Here is a 25237-nt window from a genome sequence, read left to right as displayed (position 1 = left end):
TTTAACCCTAGGGGTGCTGGAAAATGAGCATATTTTCAAAAAAAAGTGGAGTGTCCCTTTAAATGAGGCACTGTTTATAATTCGGGGTAAAAGATGTGAGCTTGATGTACTAAATACAAAAATGCTGTAATCTTGTTTACAAGTCTTGCCCTTTAGAAAACATATTTTGCATCAAAACAATTAAATAAATGAAAATACTGATGATGTCACAACAATACAGTAAAGAAGTGGAAAAAATCTCTTTAGAAATGTAAATTATTTGTATTTGAAAGCAAATATGCATTACAACAGAGTTCACAATGCTCTTTTAAATATGCATCTGAACAAAAATAAATGTACATTATTTGCAATGAACAAACTTGGGGTTCTTCAACTTAAGACCTCATGATAGAGGAGACTAAGTGCCAAGTACAGCAAAATGTCCATCCGTTTAAAATAGACCATCTTGTTACACTTAACCAATGCAAGGTGAACCACATCATCCAAGTGGCGCAACCCATAAACCTTGTAATTGTTTGATCCGGCTTTACATATCCTACACAATCCGTTCTATAAACAAACCAAGTAACAAAATAGTTCACAAGTATCAAATTTTATTTATAGCATTGCTAAAAGACTATTTACATTTGCATTAGTAGAAACATTTAAAAACTAAGCCATCTTTTTGGTGCTCAAGTCCCTCAGTAAACAGCATACTTTATAATAAAATAATTTCTCAAATTAGATGTTTAGTTATTCCAAACATTATCTTAATTAGAAAATAGCAGGCTGCAGAGTTCTTAGGAAAGGGAAGAGCAGAAAAAAACAAACAAAGGGAATGCACATCCCATGCATTTTTGGGGATGAATCACAATCAAAGTTTCTTTCTCCGTGTCACTGGTTTAGGGAAAATGGCATCCATCATGCGTTTACGTCGTAGATTCATCTTCAGCAAGGGAGTATCCTTCACGTCCGTACTCTTTTCGGTTCTTGCCTTCGGTTCGGCTGGACTAGCCAAAGGAGAGAGGAAACTGATCTCAACAGGCGGTGGAGGTTCTGGGGCCGCCTTTGTCCTGTTAAACAGAGCAAACGTATTCAAAAACGCTCAAGGAGGTGTTTAACGTTTTAACAAAACTATATATAACAGTTTTGGCTAGATGGGATGCAGCTTTGGGGGTAGGATTAGTGTAAAACAGCACTCAGACACAGCAACATTTCCGCCATTGCTGTATCCCTTCTAGCCACAACCACATATAACAGACAGTTCACCTAGTTGTTCTCTTCTTTTTGGGTTTGACAGCTTCAGTTTCCACTGCATCATCTACCGAGCCATTGTCCTGTGACAAATAAGAAAACAAATAGTCTAATCCAGCTCTTTATATACACCATCAGTTATCTTTAAATAAAATGGTGCCTTATTGGACTTAAATGGCACTAACCTCTTTAGGATGGGAATTTACTGCATCTTCTGAGCTTTGCATTTGAGGCACTAATGTTTCTGCCACTTCAGTTTCATTTTGTACAGAAGTACCTTTTCTCCTTCCTATAAAGATAATGCAGAAAAATTATAAAAGCAAATGGAAACTGTATAATAACAGCAGAGGCAATAAAACATTGACTGCAACTACCTCTTGTTTTCCTCAGGTCAGCAGTGGAAGTGCCTGAATCGGCAACGGATGAAGTATTTTGTTCAGACACCTTCCTCCCTCGGGTACGTCTCGTTGACTTGTTGGCAGGTTCCTGGATTTCATCTGATCCCGCTAATTTAGATTCTTCAACACCTACATTCTGGGTTTCATTCAGTGTTGACGCAGGCACCACAGATTTAGTCGTTCTTCGCTTGGCACGTATTATTTCAGTAACAACTGGGGCACTCTCCTCGCGGACTTGCTCATCGAGTCGTTCTGCAAGGGCATCGGCCTGAGGATATTCAGTTTCCACTTGAAGACGTACCATGTCCTTTTCTCTTTCAGAACCATCGATTTGATTCCAGTGCTGGCTTCTGGTTAGTCGCCTTGAAACACTTTGAAGTTTTGCATCATCGATTACAAAAGTTGCATTGTTTGCTTTTTCTGTAGTGCTGATTGTGGTCTTCTTCCGACTTCTTGGAGGAGTTTTAAGAGGTCGATTTACAGTTACGGTGTCTTCTGGAGGTTCCTCTTGGAAACTTTCCAATGCAAGTCCTCTGGTGGACTTGCGTGTAACCCTGCTAGGACTACTACGAGCTTGGGAAGACTTCTCCTCTAAAACTACTTGCTGCGTCTCTGGAACTTCAACGATTGTTTGGCGTGCTTTTCTGGCACTCTGTCTGGTCTGTGGTTGTGGGTCATTGCTGGGGTCAGTTGATACAGGCTCCTCTTCTTCAACAGCTGTGCTTCTGGTTCTTCGGGATCCTTTCCTAGGGGTGGCTTTCTGTGGGGTCTTTTGTGCTGAACTTGTAGGTTTTGATACTTTTGCAGAAGGCATATCTTGGTCAACGTCATTACCCAACTGTTCTACATGTGCTTTTCGGGTGCTTCTGGGTGTAACAGGAACTGGAGTGTCCTGCAGTTGCTTGCCACTCCTTGTAACACGTCTTGGTGTAGAAGGTACTTCAGAATCCATTTGCTCTTCCTCTGCATCAAGACTGAGAACAGGGAACGTTACGGTTTTCCTTCCCCTTCGTGATGGGCTGCGGGTCATTTCTTTAAGAGTCTCTGAAACTTCCATGCTACTTTTTGCAGATCTGTCCACTTTGGATCTTGCAGGAGAATTGGATCTTGCTGGTGACTTTGCTAACTCTTTGATTGGGGAACGCTTCTCAGCTTCTTCTTCCAAAGATGGTGCACTATCTACTTGGCTGGACCCAGTTATATTTTCATTTGCATGCAAGGCAGCAACCTCGTTACCATTTTCCAAGAGCTCATTTGAGATCAAGACATTCTCTGGTGGAGACAACTCCAATACCTTGACATATGCAGAGGTGTGTGATTCTTCCAGTATTTCAAATGGACCAGAATCTAGCACATCACCATTGCTAAGTTCTTTTGTCTCTTGAAGAAAAGATTCTGATGTGGATGTTGGTTCCACCATTTGATCACTGTGTACATCAGCTGGTTCTTCGACTGTTTTATGTTCCTCAACAGGCTCAATCTCTGGTTCCAAGTCTTCAGGAGCATCAACTGTTTGTTCCGAGGTGCCCAACTCAGAGTTAAGCTGATTATCCTTTGGTTGTCCTTGCTCACGTAAAGGTATTAAATCATTATGGGAGTCCAACTCTAAAGTGTTAGGCATCTCCTCCACATCGGGATCCAGCACGAGAGTAAAGTTGCCACAGTCTTCTGGAGGTGCTTCATCTGGGGCACTGCTAAGGGTCTGTAAAGTAAGGTGTCTCTGCGGTTCCTCAGCCAGCTCTACAGGTACGAGGAGAGTGGTGGATGGTTTTAGTTCAGTATAAGACACGGCATCTTCCTCATCCACATCTGCAGGGGCGAGGCCAACCATTACCACTTCTCCATCCCCCACAGGCATGCCACTATCCAATACCTGCAGAGAGACAATGAACATGCTAGAACATGGCACTAAAGTTGTGTGCACAGGCGAAATGTAATAAATAGATAAGACTTATGCAAATACCTAAATACATAAAAAAAAACCTCACTTTTAGCTGTTCCTCAGGGGTGACCAATGATAGCACAGCATCTGCTTGTTCCTGAAGGTACTGCTCATGTGGAGGGACTTCCTCCAAGAAAAGGACAGGACTAGACTGATGGTTACTCCTACCGTTGCCTTTGACTTCTTCTATGATCTCAACCTCACTACCGGAGTCCTCGACATTCTCATCACCAGACTCTCCTTCATCTTCTGACTCATCCTCAGATTCGGCACTAGTGAGCTCATCACTGTCATTCAAGGTCACCACAGCTATAGAAAGAATTTAAAAGTACAATTTGTAAATATATCTTGTTTAGGCTTAAAGAGAGCAGGAAATATTTAGGCCTGAATTGAACTTACATCTGGACTCTGAGGTTGCAGGTTCTGATGAGGTAACAGATGTCTGTGTTTTCAAATCTGCTACGTTCTCAGGAACAGGTTGAACTTCCTCAACGTCACAAACTGGTTCCCTGTGTAATGTACACATCATAAACAAATGTTATAAAAAGGCAACACAGAAATGTATTAATAAATGAGGAGCATGACTGATAAGCACCTTTGGACTAATGCCTCTGGGGTTTCTTTAATACTGGTCCGGGTCAAGGGTGGGGATAGGTCTGGGCCAAATAAATGCTGTTCCACAAAGGCATCCAAATCTAGAATATAGCAATAAATTACATATTGGTATACAAAAACCCTTAAAACACATTTGAAATAGGTATTCACTATAAAATAATAGAACTAATAAAAACTATAGAACTAATACTATACATTACTAATAGTGATAGACCGATATATCGGCCAGCCGATATATCGGGCCGATATTTGCGAGTTTTATGTGTATCGGCATCGGCCGATACGTGGCTGCCATGTTCGCCGATTTTTTTTCTGCCATTATTTACAGACAGAGTGCTGGAACCCGCAAGCAATTGCAGGTCATGTGACTAAAAACAATTAACCTTTCCATGACAACATTGAAAGCTCGGCCTAACAGCTGATCATAGCTGAACAAAGCTGGTTTTTATTTCTCATCTCTATAGGGCGGTTTCCCGGACAGGGATTAGACTAATCCTAGACTAAAATGAATGTAAGAACTGTCCAAACTAATAACATCTCTTTTTAACAACATGCCATTTTTTTACATAATTTTTATGATGTAAATTGAGTGAGCAAAAGCAGTATCGGCTCCAAATATCGGCTCAAGAAAATCGGCAGCCTGTATCGGTCATCGGCTAAGGCTGATGAAACAAAAATCGGAATCGGCATCGGCACTGAAAAATCCATATCGGTCGATCCCTAATTACTAAACAACATTTCGGCAACGGTTGGTTTCACTATAAAAAGCAGTGTATTAAAGGTGCACTGTGTAAATGTTTAGCAGCATCTAGTTATGAGATTGTGAATTGCAACCTACGGCTTAGGCCACACAGCTCTCCCCCTCCCTTTTAAAAATGCATAGATAAGCTACGGTAATTGGCACAGGACAAACATATCTTCTGAGACAACGTAGTGATGAAACAAGCTCTGTAAAGCATTTAAGGCTTCTATAGAAACATGAAAGTGACTTCCATGTAAGAGGATCCGTGGTGCATGAAGATAAAAACAATACAGTTCATTTTGCAAGATCTTTATACACCACTGATAATATTGTTATGTATTTTATATTGCATTTCTGTCAAGAGATCCTTCTAAACTTTAAACAATGCAACTTTAATGGAAATGGGTTCTTGAACGTCTCTTACCTGATGTTTCCATAGATTCCTCCTCACATTCCTCACTGTTCTTAGGTTCACCAATAGTGGGTGTATAAACAGTATCTGTTTCTTGTGCCACTGGTTCTTCCTCTTTGCCTACTGGTTCTTCAGATGTGCTAGGAGCTGCATATTCCTCCACAGGCTTTACATTGGCAGCTTCAAGAACAATAGAGGATTCATCTACAGATTCTTCCGCATCTCTTAGTTCTTGAATGTCAGAATGAACTGAAACCTCAGCCAAACCCTCTAATGAGTCACTTGGTTTGTGAACTTGAAGCAAATGCTCTGATTCTATAACTTGAACGTGAATGTCAATCTGTGAATGCTCCTCAGTCACTTCCTTCTCAAGATTATTCTCAACATTTACAGGCAATTCAAGTTCAAGACTCTGAGATTCCTCTGTGTTGGATATGCTTAATCCTCTAGGCAAGTTTTCCAGCTCTTTCTCAGGCGTTGCAATAGAGGGCAACTCCTCCCTTTCATGGATTTCTACTAAGGACAAATCTTTATCTGAAGAAGGAAGATTCACAGTCACCTCATGATCAAAGCTGTCAACTGCTCTATGTTTCTTCTGTGTTTCCATAAAATCCTCAGGTAAAGGAGCATCATGAAACTCGAGAGTGGAATCAGACTGATTAGAGACAAAACTTGCTTCTTGCCCGAGACTTGGCCGAGACACAAGAGTTGGTAGCACTTGTTTGGACAACTCTGCTGGGATCCCTCGTACAGAAGATCCACACTCCGATTGTACATCAAGATTCTCTCCTTCTTCCAGTAAGGGGGTGTGTGTCCTTAGATGTTTGTCTTCCTCTTCTAAATCTGAATGTTCGCTCCAGACTTCAATATTTGCTTTGGGAGGTGGGGACGACCTCTTAGGTGTATTGATCTCCCTGTTAAAGGCAATCTGTAAAGAAGCCAAAGACAACATTTCTTTTTCAATATCTTCATAATGTCTATCTACAAAAACAAATATTTTAAAGGGCCGCTGAACAATCAGACCTACCCCATTGTTCCAGTGGACAGATCCCTTGGGAGCCTCTGGAGAGTCAGCATCCTCTATAAAAGTAATGCGGCTTTCTTTGTGGCGAAGTGTGGGAGAGATGGATCGGCCTGGGGAAGCCGAAGGCGTGGCCACAGGAGTGGGTCGTAAGCTAGTCCTCAGAATAGACTGTGGGGTGAAGGCTGAGTAAACTGGGCCTGATGCCAATGCTCGAGCTCTCTAAACAAACACCAAGAAGATTTTAATGAATATGGGTGATTACAAAGGCACAACAGTTGTTTCTGCTCACTTGTCTGTGGGTTTTAAAACCACGGGGTCGCTCACCTTAACCACTTGTGGAGTTTGCAACAGATTGAGCTCTGGAGCTTTACTGATGCTCTTTGGGCCAGCCCATGAGTTTATGGACCTTGACGGTGTACCCGGCAAATTAGAACTCTCTGGAGAAGTTTGGGAAGATGGCTGCACGACCAAATCCAAAAGCCTGGTGACAAGGCAATGGTGAGTTACTTTTGGGATATACATTTTAATTACAAAAAGAGTAGCAAAATGCTAATATAAAAACAGGTCTTCTACCTGGACATCCTTTTGGTTAGCATGTTAATAGGTGTTCCTACAAAGGGCTCGGGTAAATTTGGCGAGGGAGGATGCAGGCTTGGCACTTGCATCTCTGACTCTCTGGGGCTACAGAGGAAATAAAATAAAACACAGGGTTCCCACAGCTTAGTTTACTTCAAATTCAAGGACCTTTCAAGGACTTTCCAGGTGCAATACCATCAAATTCAAGGAGTAAATTTGGGGACACATTTCAAGTGAGAGCAAGGTTACATTGTGTTATTTGTGATATCAAATTCAACCAATGGTGAGGCTTAACAACATAGACAGGGTGACGCGGCAGCCAGGAAGTATATCGCTATCTGAAATATTGCCAAAGACGGCATTACAGGGACGTGTGGCAAGGGAGACGCCTTCTCAGGGAACAACAGTTACATACGTAACCAGAGAAGTTTTCATTTGTCAAATACAACTATGCAAAAAGCATTTTTGGTATGAATCCACATTTGCGTACATAAGATATAAACATTTAAAGTGACCAGTTTGCATGTGTGCTTAGAAAGTCTAGAATTTTTATGATATTATCCTACACTACACAGGGAATATGAAACTACTTGCATAAAATAGATTCAAGCACTTTCAATGACCTGTATCTATGCATGTATATTTTCAAAAACTTCCCAGGGCCTTGAATTTTTCCCCAAGATTCACAAACTTTCAAGGATTTTAAGGACACATAGGAACCTTGTAAACACTTTAGTATAAAATAAAAATTAGGTAGCAAAAATGTATATTTGTAAATCGTAGACGAAAAAAGACATACCATTTGGAAGGCGATGACTCTGGAGTAGGGTTCTTGCCAACCCAAACTTCTTCAATTTTTGAAAGAACATTATTGATAAAAGCTGCTCGGGTCATGACATTTTCAGAAGCTGAACGTTTAGCTACAGTTGACAGAGGTTGAGGTCTTTTAACTAGGGGTGAGAAAAGAATGTGCAATAAGTCAAATATGTTCAACACTAGATCACAAGACTTGCGTGTGTGCCTGATTAATATTGTTAACTTCTCTGTGGATCGTAGCAGGGTGTTGGTATGGTTTTGCTCGCTCGATGGCTAGTTTCCTTTGAACTCGTGGAAGAACTTTTCCATATTGGTTTAAAATGGAGTTCCTAGTGTTTGACCTTTCCTTCATCTTAGGATCCCGATCGGCCTGAATCAAAAAATGTACAATACATTTGTGAACGGCTCATTTTTCACCTCAATCTATAAATTAAGACTATAATGTGGATCCAAACATACTGCAAGGTTCACTTTGAGGGTCTGGTTGAGTTGAAGAGCAGGAACATAATTGGCCTGCTGGAGGTAGTGGACCATAAGCAGCTCTCGATTTTGGAAACCTCCTGAGTTTTGAAGGAATCGTTCCAAACACTCCTGCCAAAGTAAAATTAAAGACGCTCAAAAGATGATATGGTTAATGCACAATCAAGATTTTTGACAAAATATGGACACTTATACTGTCTCAAAGTGTTTTAAACCCACCTGTTCTGCCATGCCAAGTGGCAGATTCAGTAGCTCTTTCATCAGACCTAGCTCCTGGCACGTATCGAAGAGAAACTTCATCAGCTCTTCCATGTTTAACTTATTACAGTGCTGCCTTAACAACGCCCATGCCTCCACAATACACCTGTGCACCAAAAAAACCCCACCAAAGTAAGAGACTATAAATCAGCTTTTTCTAAAGCACTTTACACATTAAAACATGGCACTCTATACAATTGATAGGGTGCATTTCTACCTGTTATGGAGCAGGACTGAAAGGGAAAGCTTGGCTTGGCTGGTAGTGCACAGTGGAGGCTTCATCACATGCAAGTAGCGTAGAGCAAGAGTGTGCTTCTGCTGACACATCAAAGCTTGCAGGACACGCTCATGTTGCCAGCTCCAAAGTGAGTGACTGGTGGCTGGATGCAAGAGCAGCTCCAGAGAGCTCTGGTAAGGGGGAATATGTCCATTAAACATAACATATTACACACAAACTGCTAGTATTGTTAGTTTCAACCAACATGCATATCTCAAATCTTCATACGAATTCATGTTAATTATAAAACATGCTAAAAAAAGTGCTACAAAAAACTGTTCATTAGAAATAATTACATATTAACTCTCTCCCCCATCATTGACAAGTTAACTTGTCAATTAACTCTTTCCCTGCCAGTGTTTTTTAAAAAAAGTTGCCAGCGCCAGCATTTTTTATGATTTTCACAAAAGTTTAATGTCTTCCAGAAAATGTTCTTATTTAAATATATAAACATACAACATTTAAAATGAAAGAACAGACCCTCTGCATACAAAAAAGTTTTATCCTACCTTCATTTGTTCTCTTTTTATCATCTCTCATATATGGGTAGGTTTCTTCAAAAAAATACAAAACTTTGAGCAAAAAGCTAAGATAATTGTGTTTTAGTGATGGACTTTTAATAGAGATCTGATTCAGAACGAGGATCAAAACACACATTGAGTTTGAAGTGTTTGGTGAAAGTGGTTGCTTCTGGGTTTTATAAGTTGGGTAAGAGCACCATCTGGTGGATAATAGTGGAAACATGGATTGCCAGAAAAACTCGTCATTGCCAGGGAAGCGTTTTCTCTTAATTGACAAGTTAACTCGTCAATGGCGGGGAAAGAGTTAAAAGAAAACATTTCCCTGCCAATTACGCTTCTATGACGAGTTTTAACAGTATTCTTTAATTCCTATTATCCACTAGATGGCGCTCTTACCCAACTAACTGAAGCATCAGCTAATTCTACAACATTGTAAACTCCATGTATCTTTTGATCTTTGCTCATTTAGAAAAATGCTATTACTTCAGCTTTTTGTTTAAAGTTAGTTTTTTTAAAGAAACCTACCCATATTTGAGAGGTTATAAAAAGAGAAATTTTGTTCTGTTCAGAAGGTCTGTTTTTTAATTTCAAATATATTGTATGTTTTTATATTTACAGAAGAAAAAATTCCTAAAAAGGCACTTTGTAAAACTTGTGAAAATCAGGAGAAATGCTGGTGGGCAACTTAAAAAAAAAAAGGCTGGTGGACAAATAAATGGACAGCAGATAAAAGCCAAGTTAAAGCAATGCTTACCTCATGATCATGATGGTCCAGCAACCACAGGCCTTGTACCAGTTTGACTAAACCAATGGGAATACCAAATGCGGTGGGAAAAGACTCCACTGACGCACCACTTTTATTGGGAAATGAGTACATCACATCCAGTAGCAAATAAATAACCTACGAAGCTGAGTCAAGGAATAATCTTAAATGACTGATGGCAGAACACACAATATTTACACATTTTATACAATAGGAGTACATAGATGCAGCAGAGTTTCAAAAGCTCAAAAAGGATGCAATAGCATGTTTGGCAGACTCCTCAACGTTTTCCAGAAGATATATATCAAGTAATGCCTGTAAGCAAATAAATAAACAAAAAATAAGTACAGCGGAGACAAAGTCTTTTCTTTTATGCACATCTAAAAGTCTTCACTTACATGAAGTGTCGGGGGAGGATACTGTCCAGTTCCACCTTCATCCCTTCTCCAGAGTTCAACAAGACGCTCCCCACACTGCGTTACCAGACCGTCAATCAAAAGGCAGTCCGCACACCACTTATCCCTATTGTAAAGAAAAACTGTATTATTTTGTGGCTTTATATTAGACAGAACTGACAAGAAACTATAAGGTAAAAGTGATGGTCCGCCCATTTATCAAATGTGATAATCGTTTCTGACATCTTTCGTGAACACACAGTGCAGCACTATCTTTAGGCTTTGATTGATAAAACTAAAGCATCTGCTCTCCGCATCTTCCATTAGTTTCATTTTGCGAGCATGTGAAAGTTGCGCGAGCTTATTTTATTAATTGCATTGAAATATAAGAGAAAGCTCTTACATATACAAAACATTGCTCAGCATGTTTACCAACAAGCAGTGGACTCTGACATAATATTAGTTTGCATCAATTTAAACCAAACCTTTCTCACACTCGTGTTTAAACACTTTACCACCCAATGGCACTTTGAGTAACTTACTTGGCAAGTCTCTGCAGCTCTTCCCTTTGGCTAACGTAGTAGTTCTTTATAATAGAATGACTGTAAAAGGGCCTTGATATTTGCAGGACATCATCATCTGTGAAAAAGCATATGTACGTTTATAAAATGCAATAGACAAATGTGGTCAAAGACTGGTGAAACTCTGCAAACAATCATACCAGTGCCCTCTGGAAGGAGGCCGGTACGGCAGAACCACAGAACCACCTGAGCATACTGACTAATCAAACTGGACACCATGCATTTGTTCATAAGTCCAACCAACCCTGCAAACAATAATAAACAAATCAATTAAAATAAGTTCAACACAAACACCAACAAAGAACAAGATCACATTTGTATATTTTGACACCTTTCTGTGTGAGCTCCTGTGCATCATTAAGCAAACAATGGAAGATGGTGCTGAGGTTTGCCAGCAAGCGTTGACTGTGCTGTAGGAGCTGAAGTGTTTGTGGATCTGTGAAATTTGTGAAGCTGTCAAAGAGTGGAGCACCTGGAGAGAGAACAAAATGATCAGAATGCTTTTAAATTGACAATAAGGGGCTGTTTATACCTGGTATTAAGTTGTGATCCGATCGACCAAAATGCATCTTAATACCAGGTGTAAACAAGCTCTAACACGTAACAAACAGAATTCAGATTGTGAAGGATTGCTTACATATTTCATCCAGCTCTTCTTTGGTGCGCACAACCTTGTTCCAGGCCCACTCCAGTATATAGCGCAAATTCACGGCTGCCCCCGCTTGCTCTGTGTGCACAAATGCGGCAAAGAAAGTTATAAGTATAGGTCATTTATTGGCATTAAAGAAAAATACTATATTCTAAATATACTAAAACAAAGTACTAAAGCATAATTTTTACCCTCAGTGGTCCACTGTTTAATACAGCCAGTGATGAATCCCAAGGAGCTCGTCTCGACAGCGGTGCATAAGATGGCATCAAGTTGCTCTTCCTGTAAATACAAAAAAAAGTATTAGTTTCATAACATCTCTACTGTCTCTCAAGTTAGTCCTCCTGACTAATCCTACACAAGGTAATATCGAATGAAAGGTGTGTGTGACCTGTGAGAGGCTAGAGGGCTGGACATCAGCAAGACGAGAGGACAGGAGACCAGACATAAGGCAGCGCGAGTATCCATTCGTAATGCTGTCGCCCAAACTTGGAGCCAGCTTCTTCAAGTAGCTCAGAGTCTGAGAGTGGAGAGTATGATTTTAATGCACAAGAATAAATAGAATTAGGCATACAATATAAAACAGTGGATGAAAACGAACCTCTTTTTGATGACCAGAGCAAGTAAAGTGCACAATTCCAGTATTAAGCAAACAACTTCCATCTAGAAAAAAACAACAAGTGTTATTAGACATTTATAAAGCCAGTACACATTCCATAAATTATAATAAAAAATGAATCTGTGTCTTGCCGAAGTTGTAGGTTGTGGGATTAAAGAACTGCTCTGGTGGGGGGCAGGTGTAAGGCAGGCCCCTACTTAGACTGCGTTCATGAACAATAAGGTCCATCAGAGGACAGGAAGCAGTCATCTCTACCACAGAGTCAAGAGACCACACTGCCAGATAAGGACAATTTCTCAAAGATTCACCCGTTCTGAGCAAGAAACAAGAGAAAAACATCAGAAATCATAACATACAGAGCACAATTTACATATGCACAAACATGTAGGCCTTATGGAAGTTTATTACTGTTTTGAAGCTTTGGTCACATGTCCTCTTACCTTAGTGAGTCTGGCATCTGAGCATGGTACCATCTGTTAATATCAAAAACACCAATGAAGGTAGATGGCTGGCCTTGTCCGTAAGACTTGACTTGCCAGCTAAAAATTGATACGCTTGTATCCGGAGATGCCGCTGAAGAAAAAACAAAAACTTGTAAAGTTGACCTGACATCAAGCACACTGCACGTAAACAATAAGGCTAGCCACGTGAACAAACCTTCATTCATGCTGTCATCGCGATCAGGATGGTGACGAAACTTCTCTATAGTCTGGCAGCCGATCAAACGAGTATTAGTAGCTTGAGCCCTGAGTGGGAACGCCGTGCCATTCAGGTCCTGACTATATCGCTCATCACAATACTCTAGACCCTGAGCATCAAAGTTTGAATCATCATCAGCGACAACATTGTATATCATAAGTATGTATATTTAAAATGGATATTACAGAACTGCTTAGTCTATTTATTTTACCTCATAGATAATTTTCCCTGAAGCCAAACACTTCCTCTCTCCAAAGGCCAGCTGTAATAAATGAAGGCTAACCACATCCCCCTCACTGAAACAACAATTTCAAATCATAAGGTACAATGTACACACTAAAAATCGAATGGGATGGTTGTGTCCTTGGTCATAGAGACAGCAAACTTACTGATCCTGTGCTGACTGCACGGCCCACAAATAGCAGCAGTTTCGGGGATCATTCTCTGGTTCCTGGAACGTGAACGCGTAGACGGGCACTCTGCCACCCTCTAGCCGTGAGTGATATCTGGAGAGCAAAAGAGAACAGGTTCATGTTTACATTAAAGTACAATGAAAGAAACTTACGCTTTTCTGGTTTTAAAAGTACTCTGAAGTTTCACTAACTCTTTTTTGAGGGTCTTCATGTTCCAGAGCTGCAGGTAGCCATCAGCAAAGCCTACAGCAAGCTGGTTGGTCCGCTGTATATACTGCAGCGCTGTTGCCCCTGTATCTGTGGGGCTGCTGAGCTGCAGGCACAGGTGTCTGCCCTGCTGAATCGCACCCTCTCTAAAGCGTGGGATCTCAGAGGGAGATTTATTGACCACTTCCAAATCTGTGTCAAAGCACACACAAAAGTAATTTGAGATTAATATAAAGCCTTTGGATTATTTTAAGGCAAAAAAAACCCACCATCTGTCACAATCTCACCTGAGGCTTCCAGTTCACTCTGGCTGCAAGACAGGTCATCCAGACAGAGGTCAACCAGCAAAACGTGACCGACGTCTGTTACCACAGCAGCAACTCCAAAGAACCAACGTAGACTCTGATGCAGATGCTGTGTGCTGGCACTGGCCCCTCCATAGCTAACCAGGGGCTCAATGGCTGTTATCTGTATAAAACAAGAAGATGGTGAGCTTTTTGGTCACCTTATCATCCACAGTAGTCTCTATGCAACAACCGGTGTGGAATAGTTAAGCACTGGTTCTTGGTTAAAGGCACTAATGGCGCTTTTCCATTGCATAGTACCCCACGGTTTGGGTCAGCTTACTTTTGGGAGCTTTTCCACTGGGTGCAGTAGGTAGTACCAGATACTTTCTTTAATACCACCTTGGTCGGGGTTCCAAGCAACCAAAGCTGATACCAAAATGTGACGCGAAAACACTGTAAATCACTTATTGGTCTGAGAGAATTGTCACTACCAGTGTCATTGCTATAATGTAAAAGATTAGCTTTACCCTCATGCAAGCTTGCTCCGTCTCGAGTAAACCTGTTATCATCTGTGCTTTGCTGTAAGTTCCTAAACTCCCTTTTAGCGATGAGAGAGAGAGAGAGAGAGAGAGAGAGAGAGAGAGAGAGAGAGAGAGAGAGAGAGAGAGACCTGCGGTGGATTCACTGGCACTTATAAAAATTACACAAATAACTCGTTCATTTTTTATGAGTAAATTATTTTACATGTTTCTCCGTCACACTCAGTCTAACATGCGGGAGTGCAGAGTTGGCCACGCCCACTTATTCGCATTTGACATTTGCATTTGACATTTTATTCCGCGGTAACGGAATATACCGTCATACTGCCCAGCCCTAATCCCTCCCACTCCGAATTGTTACTAAACTCAGGGGCGTCATGCACCAATTTTTTTAAGGGGGCACAGTGTCAGCAGCTCACAGAAATTTGTGCATACACAAACATCAAACGAAATATTATAGAGCTTTCAGTCTTTTCCATGGCACTTACATTTCTAACAATCTGAAAACCCCTGCTTTCATGCAAAAACCTCCAAAATAAAAGTGATGACTAACTTTCATATCAAATACTATTCAATCGGAATAATGACACATTTGCATCATATTTACATCTGAAACGGCATGTTTTAATGGCTTGTTTAATTGTGTCATTATGCATTTTGCACAACAACTGCATCATATAAAATTAATGTAATTTTAAATCCATAAAGAATATAAACAACGAAAATGACATAAGCTATAGCCACGTGATTGATTTTAATGTTCAATAATGATTTTAAAAAAATGTGTTTAGATAAAATTATTAGCGGAACGGATTTTTGCATTAAATTTAACCTTATATGTGAGCATGTGAGATTCCGCGCCAGCGTGAACTCTGGTGAACTTTGGCGTTGTGCCAAGAAGATGAATCTCTACTAATATAACGTTGAGACGGTCACATTTAAAACCATACATTTTCTACACAGAGGAGGTTAACTGCACATTACCGCACTGGGATTTGGAAATGTTGTGAGCATTTCTAACACGTTTTAATTCCTCAGATAGCCAAATGCAGCAGCAAGCCAGCAACAGCAAAGAGCTTGTGAGCGCGCCCAGACGCTGATGACGTCTGCGACTGCGCTGACTGCAGCACCAGCTGCCGCCGGAATAAAAGTAATGTTACATGATCAAAACACTATCAAAACGGCGAAAAACTCCAAAAAGTGACAAGGATGCAGCACAGAATGTATAATATTGTGCATATTAAACAGATTAACAGTCAAATAACAGATTAATGGATGCTTATTTGATTTTGAGGTTGGATGCAATATCCATTGGCTCAAAAAAACCAAGGGGGTATGTGCCCCCTCAGTTTGAATGGGCATGACGCCTCTGACTAAACTCGATGGGAAAGCTAACCAAGCCAAAGTGAGGTGAGCTGACCTGACCCAAACCAAAACAAACCAAACCAAACCGTGGGGTACTATGCAATGAAAAACAAAATAACAAATAATAAAAGTTTGTGTTCCGGGACCGAAATTAACACCCGCCAAGCGCCAAATGCGGGTAGATTTTCCGTTTGGCGACTAAATTCAAAAGGCTACCCGCCACACTGGCGGGTGATTTTCATACCAAAATATTAATGCAATATAATGTGTTTGCCAGTAACTAATCGGGGGACGAAGTGAGCTAGCCACAGAACGTCTCTACGCTCCAAGTCTCGCACTAAAGACGGTCTGTTGCTAGCTAGTACTGCAGGTAACTTGCGGTCTGCAGCTATCTGCTGCATATTAGCTATCAAAATGCATCCCCGTCCTGCCCGTCGGGCTATCTTGACTTATAGGGAGAAAAAATATATTAAAATGCTTATGCATTCTTTCACAGATTTGGATGTGTAATATTGGTGTATGAAATTCACGCATTGGGTATTTAAATTACGTTTGAGCGTGCCCTCGAATTTTACTTTCACTTTCGCGCGAAAAGATGCAGTACAGGAAGCAATCCGTCATGATTTGTCATGGATTTGTTGGGCAAATCCTCCAACTTCATCCTGTCAGTCATTACTATCCTCACGTAAGAAAATTAAATCTCTCGCAGCAAGCTTTAAAGTGACATATATTGTACGGGCAGTGAAGAGAGTGACTCTGTGCACAATCGCTCTTAAAGCGACAGTAACCCCTGTTTTTCTGATCGAAAAAATTATCCAATCTGTAACTGGATGATCCAAACTGTGAGTTTTGTGACCCACTAAACCACTTTTAAATAGGGATGCACCGATATGATTTTTTTGGGCCAATACCGATTTAAACAGACAACTTCTGGCCGATACCGATATTAAACACTTGTATACAATACTATACAGTTGGTCTAGCTAGTTTATTTCTGCATCAAATTATTTTTACTGAACATGGATTTGATCTAATTAACATTCAGCTAACCAACATAATTAGAGAGGCACAAATTAAGCTAAAACAAATATAATAAGACAGCATGACAACCTTCAAAGGTGGTTTTTGCTATTCAGCATTTATTTTATTAACAACATTAACTCATTTTTTACATATAATGGATTTCTTTATGTAGTTAATTAATAAACAATTGGTATTAGGGGTGACACGGTTCACAAAACCCTCGGTTCGGTTCGTATCACGGTTCTATGGCCACGGTTCTCGGTTCAGTACGGTTCTTGTTGTTATTTTTTCTTTTAATTTTTAACACTCCAGAAATGTATTATCTTATTAATGTATTAATTATCCATAATTTAGGACACAGTATTAAAAAAGTTATATCATGTAATCATGCACAAACTGAATTTGACTTTAAGCACATTATTGGGACCATCCCTGAGGAAAGCCAGGTGAGATTTTGATACAGCAAGAGCGAAGACATTGATGATTTCAACATGCTTTTCATTTATTTGGCAAAAAAGAGAATGTGTATTGCCATCTACATGAACTTATGTGCCTTTTTAGCACACAAAGATAACTTGCATTTTTCAAAATCCCAACTTCAATGTAGCTTTAAGATTTATCACTGAGAGGCTGCTTTTTTACCGCAGAGAGTATATGTGGACGAGAGAGAAACATAACGTTTACACCTGTAATATTTAAATCCGTCTCTTTTGTTCACTTTTGACTACTTCTGTCCTAATTGCTTTAAGGGGCAGTTTATGAAATAAGATCGCGCAACCCTCACGCGGTAGCAAAATGAAACTACGCGGAAACCAGCCGCTTTCGTCCTATCAATGAAAGGCTAAAAATAGCGCTGAAAACGAAAAGACGCAAAACAGTGTTCACTACCTCAGATTAGACAAATGGGCGGAGAGAAGGCTGTCGTCGCGTGTGGCTGTTTTGAACACATTCAACCCATAGCCTGCAGTTCTATCTATTGTTTTATTTCCGCTGTCATCATAGGTAACATGAAATAAAAAATGTTTCCACACACCAAACTTATACGACGCTGGGTACATCCTCCAACTCCGGGCAGACTTCCATTTCTCTACCTCTTGCCATTTCTACACGTAACATGACCGGCAGCACTCACTCTCCACAGCAGTCACCTCTTCTTTCGCGCTATTTGCGAAAGGGAAACACGCTATCTGGGGTCACATACAGGGCACGAGGCTACATTGAGCATGCCATGAACCGTTGAACCGTACGGCACACACGCGCTCCGAACCGAGACAAGCGAACCGAACGGTTCGGGTTTTTTTCATGAACCGTGCCACCCCTAATTGGTATCGGCCTTTCTCGTGCTATTGCCGATGGTTTCAAATTCATCAAAAGTCGGCCGATAAATCGGTGCATCACTACTTTTAAATGGTGAGTATATCTGGTGTGGGGATGAGCAGGAAAAGTTGGTTTACATGGAAATCCAGTCTTTTTGTTTGTTAAAAAAACAACAGCATCAAAACAACAACAACAATAGCAGATTAAACATTGTGTTTAGGCCCTATTGGCTTTGTATTGGCAAAATTTGGCCTGTGGTAAAACTAATTGAATAAGCCTGTGCTATGCCCACAAAGTCAAGTGGTATTTTCTTATCTGTGACTTCAGTTAATATTTCAGATTCAGAATATGATGTATAGATATTTCACTTTGGTTAGAAGAAAAATTTGTACTGATGATTGATATGTACTGAAAATTGATATGTGTTATTTGTGTTTGATAGATGTTTTGTTTTAATATTCTACATTATTGTACATGACTTAGGGCTGCACGGTTCGGAGAAAAAAATCTAATTGCGATTTTTCTGATCAAAATTGCGATTCGAAGTGCGATTCATTAGTATATAATAAAAGAGCTACATCCAGGTTTGTTGTGGTGGTTTTAATAGCACCAAAGAAAGATGCTGTGCTCCTGTTTATTTAAAACCTCTTAAACATTGTACCAAGTTGTCTGCAGGACTTTGCTCTTCTGCAGACAAACTTTTTTCAAAATTTAAAAACATTAAAATACAATTTAACAAAAATTTATTGAAAGTTTTATTTAAAATAACATATAGGGCCAGGCCAACGTATTTTGGCTGTCACTACAACAATGCTTCTGACAAGCAAATGTTTAGTTTTTTCTTTTAATCATAATACTATACTCATCTTGTTTTACTTTTCAGGCATCTGTAATACATGTAAATATATTAGTTATTAGAATCTATGATTTAACATAAGCAAAAAATACAAATAAAACACTGCACAGTCCTCACTGTAGGATTTTAAATGTGGAGCTGCAGAAGCTTGTTCAGTTAAGAGTAAGGACTTATTTTAATTTTTGGTGTGTAATAAACATTTCTGACACAGAAAGCACCAGGTTACTGTCACTTTAAGACACAAGACAGCTTTAAAACTGCTCTGCTTCAATATACTGATAAACATCCAGCTGTTTATGTTCACTTAGACAAGAAAGAAAACTTAAGTTTAGTGATCACGCGTGTGCTGAGTGCTCTCTGTGTGCGCGCTTCATGAACCCTCGTGACTGTAAATATTCAAAGCGGTGCGGATGTGCGCGTGCAAGAAAGTATAATGTACCTCTTTCGTCTGCGGTGTTCCGGGCTTTAATGAAACCTGCTTATAGTCTGATGAGGCGCTTGTCATTGTTTGCGATGCATGACGAGAAACGGACGTATATACACCTTTCTTTAAGTCCAACATTACACAAAAGGGAAATGTTTTCGCGCATTTCTGTCCTTTCATTTGCCGGTTAATGAGTTATAATGGGTTTTTAAAATGACTGAATCCAAAATCTGCCAACTTCATGACATTCCGCGTTGTGCAGTTAATTCCATTTGTTTGCATTTCGCGATTCTGTCCGTGTTTTCCGCATCGCGGAAATCATATGGCCGTACACTTTGTTGAGGAGTTGAACTGCTGCTTGCGCTCATGTTTTCCAAATGGTGTTATCTGACGTGTAGTCAGCACCTCAGTGTTAATGCACTCTATTGGTTTAAACTGCATCAAACGTAAAATGCGCATGAAGCGAACTGTCAAAAACTGCGTACTAGATGATTGTTATATTTGATAGTTTTGAATCGAAATAATCGCAGCTCTTGCGATTCGAAAATCTCATCCATTCACATCGCGATTTCGGTTTAAAAACGATTAATCGTGCAGCCCTAGTACGTGTGACAAAAAAAGGCTGTTTATTATTCTGGCCGGTAAAAAATATGCTTGGCTGGTGGATTTTTTCATCTACCAGTCCCCGTGGCAGGTGAGCCAGACAGTTAATTTTGGACCCTGTTTGTGTTTGCTTAATATATGCGTGTATACTGTAATTATTATGTATACATAAATACACAAACATTTATGTATATATTTAAGAAACACTTGTATGTGTGTGTTATATACACATGCATAATTACTACATACAGTACACAAAAAAACACAAAAACAAACTTTTATTTTGTGTGCTATTAATTGCGCGACAGCCCTAGTCTCTGCATTTTAAACATCAAGGCAAGAAGATACAGCATTCCATGAAACTCATCCATAAAACACAATAAAGCTGTTCACACTTACCTTGCCAGGTATGACCACAGCCTTGACAACACGGGAGATGCCAAGATCATAAAGGCACAACATACTGCCTTCACCTTCCTCAAGACCCACGAGAAGCCCTGTTCGCTTTAGCCAACAGAAATCCCGCATGGCCAACACCGTGGGCGGGTGCTCGGACACCCCGCTGAAGCGGTAAGCAGAGAAACGCTCGCCAGTAACTGCATGGACCACCTCCAACTGGGGCCCACAAGCAAGCCAGGCCAGTCCACTCTTTCCTGATGGCATCAATTGAGAGAAACTTAAAGACGTTTGACATTATTCAAAAAAACACCATTTGTCATTACATTAATTCAAACAACTAGGCATGGGCTGGTATGAGATTTTTGCGGTATGATAACCTTAAGCAAAAATACCACGGCTTCAAGGTATTGCCATTGCAACACTAAAATGTGTTATTTTCAGACGTCTACAAACAAAAAAAGTTTACTGGACGGGATATATTTTTTATAATTTTATTAAACATATATTAAATGTAAATTACATGACTAACTACATGTGTAAACCCAGCTCATACATTGCAAACCCTATTACAGAAAATGTTAGTGGTTTGACTGTTTAAAACCTCTGTATACCTTGAAACCGGTAAATGGCACATGCCTACAAACAAACATATTCATAGTTTAGTCATTAAAACATACAATCAGGGTAAAGCATGTAAGCAACACTCACCAACAGTAAATCTTCCATGCAGTACGGAGTCAAGCGTAACTTCATCCTCTCCCAGAGCGTCTATCGTCACTTCTGGGAAACTCAGCAAGCTGCTGGTGACTTGGGCTGCCAGGTCACGCATGCTTAGTGATGAGAGAAATTATGTTAAAAATCTATTAGCATTTCTTGAATAATAAACTATATAGCATATAGACAAAGCATAACAAATACAACATGCTGTATCCTAGTATAAAGACTATGGACAAAAACAGCAACTGGCAGCACATTTGGACTTACTAATGGACAGTTGCTTCACATTTGCACAGTGCCAAACATACAAACTCTTATTTTGTATTTGAACACTGTTCCTTTGTATATATGGGTATTAAGTCAGATAAAACATTACAAATGTTGTTATTAATTTCAAGTCAAAAGCCACACATTTAAAATCAATTATGACTAAATAGCTTATTAAATTAAAAAAAGCCCATTTCCAATAGTAATGAATTATTTTATTTCTGATAAAACAAATAATGATTTGAGTGAAATCTGAATGCCATGGGAAAAAAGCATTCACTACTAGTCATCCGACGCAATACATGCAGCCTATAGGACTCAACCATGTGCCCGCGCAACCGTACGTCCCGCCCATGCGCGAGATTCACGTGGACAAACAGCGACCTGGAAAAGCAGGCACTTACAGACTTACACAATCTCAATGTTTTAAAAACGTTTAAGGAAAAACAGAGTGCTGTTGTCAAATTAAAGTGTTTATTTGCACAAATGTCCGCTAAACAATAAACGGATTGCAAAAACAACGCCAGATTGACTGTCACACATGTGAGGCTCGTGTTTATTTATTTGATATGTTAAACTAGACAAAACATTGAAATGACACGTTGTACACATGTTCCCTTAGTTTATCCCCTATCATGTATTGTGTATGTAAGTGCACGTGCTCCTAAAAATTCAAACTTGAGGTAAATTTCATAACACGCATTGCCTCATGGGCGGCCTGGCATAACTTACAGGGAAAACATTTGTTAATTGACAGTTTTGCATTTGACAAATTTACAGTTATGCATATCCATCAAGTGTAATGTGTCATTTTAAATTATTGGTAAACAGTGCGTTTAAAAACATTCAGATTGCAGCTGACAAACTGCTCCTAAGCTATACATCTACACATTCACAGGCCACAAAAGCTAAACAAAAGTCCTATACAGTGGTGTTGTCACTAGAAAAGTTAACATAAAGCACACGTTAACTGAGTGATCAGCCTTTCTAAAAGGTTTCTGTTTCTATCAGCAACGCTAACGTTAGCTGCCAAATGTAACCGTTTGTCAACAAACATACCCATACAAACACAAACGACGTATAACAATAAGTTACATACGACAGATTAATTTACAACACCAACGTGTTCTGTCACAAAATGTGTTGTTAAACGTCTAATAACTACAATGTTTTGAGTGAGTTTTGCCCACGCATGTTGTTACCATGAGTCCCTCAGATTAGCCTAGCCGCGCAAGCTAACGGTCACCGCATGAGACTGAAATGGCTTTAAACACCAGCAAGGCCTCTCGGATGACTGACAAAAAGTCCCGAGGTATAAAACAACTACATGTGACTAGACTAGTGTCCTAGGACGTTCTTTTATGACCTGTATATTTGCAAATCTCAACAGGCAACATCCTTTACCTGGGAGCTGATGACGGCCCTCAAGAAAATTGGATATAGTTCAAATACGACTCGCGTGGCGACTCTTTCCCGGTCATAATCCGGGTTCAGTTCGTGTGAATAACCTCTTAGGGTCTAAATAACTAAACTTGTGAGAAAGACTGAAGAGAAAACTTTAATTCCTAGTAAGTTACAGGTCTTAACTGCCGACTACTACTACTACTACTACTCAAACGCAGGCGCCATTTCCACAGCGCTGCAGAAACACGACTGCGCATTCATCTACTCCTTCCAAATCCCGCGTAGCTCAAACTATCGCGAGATTTGGTTTGTGTCGACCACAAGTGAGGAAATTAAAGAGGGTTTAATATCCTGTGTTTGATCAAAGACTGCGTCTTTGTTATTAAATTCGTATATTGAAAGATAGCAGTTTGCCCGTGTTGAATCATAATTGTTAGTTATCAAATGATAACATTTGCTTTTGTTATTGTGGGTTCATATAACCATAACCAAATAAGTTACAGTTTTGTGCAGCATGTAAGCATTTTTACAACTCATATAATTTACTAACTCGTGTCTCATGTTTAATAAAGGTTTTGTTTATAAAATATATTTTGTTCTACTTCAAAAAACAAACAAACAAAAAAAAACCTAACATAGGTCTAGTAAACAACTACATTTTTTTGACCACTAGCTGTCAGTCTACTACCCTATAACATGGTTAGCTAACAATAGGTTATGATTTGTTGCAGTTGTAAAAGCAACCATTAAAAATTGCACTAATATTTTGGCATAGTTTCATAATCAGTACAATAGTATTTATAAATTCTATCAAATCATATTTAATAATGCAACGGTTTGCAACCCTAACAAGAATGAGCTTGATTTTAAAATTCAAAATTCAAATTTTGTATATTAATGCATTTACTTATAAATAACCTTCAGGTTTTTAAAAATACAATTATTATTTTTTTCACTTTATATAGTAAGGAAAATGGATAGATACTCATTTACATTTACTTTACATTTACAATAAATACTCTTGTTCTGCCTTGTTTGATCTATTTCTCCAATTAACACATTTTTATCCTGTAAAGGATGCATTCGTACTCACCACCACAGTATTTATATTAAGCCTTAATGGAGGATCTAGCCATGTGTTTATGTATTTAAAAGGTAAATGCATTAAGACAGCACACAAAGCCAGTGAGTCAGAAAGCCCCCTGAGAAGCTGTCAGCAGTGGTTAATGTGTCGAGAGAGCGCTTGAGATGGTACGGGTACAGCACCATGAAAAAGAAATGTGAAATGTAAAGGGAGGTGAAGAGAGAGAGCTGATGAAGAGGTGGGTAAAGACAAAGAACAGGCCAGCAGAAATTCACTACAGAGCTGTGACTCAGAAAAGGGGGTGGTGAGAGTGGGTGTCAATCGCTGAATAATGATTCTGTTCAATTAGCACCTGCACAGCTAAGAGCAAATTATGTATCAAAGAACTGTCAAATATTCAGACACTCTTTACACGCTCTATATGGTTGTCTGAGGATGTGAGAATATTGAATACATTTCCTTAAAAATTCATTATTAGGACCTTTTTATAGGGGGCAGCTTTTTGACCATTTTCCTCAGACAGTGTATGCCAGGGGTCTTCAACTACTCTTTTTCGAGGGCCAAATTTAAAAATTGTAAATACCCATATTTATGCCTTCTATATATTTTTTACTTTTACTTATTATATATATTTTATAACTTATGTTGCTTTTTACTTTTTGTTATAGGTCATATTAAAAAACATGCATTTTCAAATTACGCATGAGACTATGCGAGTATCTAGCAGGCACTTATTTTGACATGACATGTGATGCACATAGGTTCACTTGACAGGCCGAACATATATTTTGAAATGACAAACCACACACATGATGGGTTAAATACATGCTGTGATGATCTTTGCATCATGTGCCCTCGAAAAAGAAGTCACCGGCCCCCAGTGCTCATAACATATAGTCTTCTCCTAATGACTAAAATTCCACTTCTTGTTTTCTTTTTTTCTTTTTTTAAGATATATAGGCTAAACTGCCTTTCCATTGTACACTACATTCAGATGCGACTGTCAGAGTTCGCCCCCTAGTGGCAGTCGTAATGAAATTTCAGTTTATGTGTAAATCCGTGTCAACATAGGAGAGAAGCTCATTCCAGTGCAAGAGCCTGTAATCTACAAATATATTTATAGTTCATAATTTACTTATTAGTAATTAATAGTTTTTAAAGGATTCAAGTGTTACTGTCACTTCCAGTCGGCGTTGTAGTTAAAGTTTTATTTTTTTAATGCAACAAAAGCTAAAATTGGATCAGAAAATTATGCACCAGCAGATGGTTGGCACCCCACACCGTGTAGCCTCTTTCTGACTCTCCTTCCGGTTTATCTGTCATTATTTGTCA

At 39.4% G+C, this 25237-nt stretch overlaps 1 protein-coding gene across 2 annotated transcripts; it reads right to left on the bottom strand.

Annotated features, from left to right (window-relative positions):
• Positions 1-576: 576 nt before the first annotated feature.
• Positions 577-23070, bottom strand: LOC129417021 (protein ELYS). 2 transcript variants are annotated; one of them, XM_073869215.1, is made up of 36 exons: positions 22822-23070; positions 21142-21267; positions 20434-20687; positions 13908-14088; positions 13605-13812; positions 13390-13506; positions 13212-13296; positions 12959-13109; positions 12742-12874; positions 12433-12614; positions 12284-12345; positions 12074-12202; positions 11874-11964; positions 11671-11760; positions 11365-11505; positions 11174-11278; positions 10995-11091; positions 10456-10579; positions 10316-10372; positions 10049-10195; positions 8714-8904; positions 8458-8602; positions 8218-8349; positions 7983-8128; positions 7742-7894; positions 6940-7047; positions 6691-6847; positions 6370-6585; positions 5355-6270; positions 4169-4268; positions 3973-4082; positions 3620-3882; positions 1608-3504; positions 1419-1522; positions 1249-1316; positions 577-1052 (listed from the first exon to the last, which is right to left on the bottom strand). In XM_073869215.1, the coding sequence occupies exons 2-36, from the start codon at positions 21260-21262 to the stop codon at positions 854-856; spliced, it is 7380 nt and encodes a 2459-aa protein (XP_073725316.1). In that variant the 5' UTR covers positions 21263-21267; positions 22822-23070; the 3' UTR covers positions 577-853. The 2 variants fall into 2 exon arrangements, with proteins under 2 accessions (XP_073725316.1, XP_073725315.1); XM_073869214.1 differs by having other exon boundaries at positions 21142-21263.
• Between the last annotated feature and the right edge of the window lie 2167 nt (positions 23071-25237).

The sequence above is a fragment of the Misgurnus anguillicaudatus genome, chromosome 7 (assembly GCF_027580225.2).
Source record: "Misgurnus anguillicaudatus chromosome 7, ASM2758022v2, whole genome shotgun sequence".
NCBI classification, from domain to species: domain Eukaryota; kingdom Metazoa; phylum Chordata; class Actinopteri; order Cypriniformes; family Cobitidae; genus Misgurnus; species Misgurnus anguillicaudatus.
The sequence above is the reverse complement of the archived record's forward strand: the minus strand, read 5'-3'. Positions and strand labels throughout refer to the sequence as shown.

What these genes read in the sequence shown, in the direction of transcription:
- LOC129417021 (XM_073869215.1), bottom strand. Translation starts at nt 21,262, where the DNA reads ATGCGTGACCTGGCAGCCCAAGTCACCAGCAGCTTGCTGAGTTTCCCA. An exon ending in TCCCACAACCTACAACTTCG is followed by an intron (nt 12,346 to 12,432) that starts GCAAGACACAGA and finishes GTTTTTTTCTAG; the next exon opens with ATGGAAGTTGTTTGCTTAAT. An exon ending in TGGACCATCATGATCATGAG is followed by an intron (nt 8,905 to 10,048) that starts GTAAGCATTGCT and finishes CCCCCTTACCAG; the next exon opens with AGCTCTCTGGAGCTGCTCTT.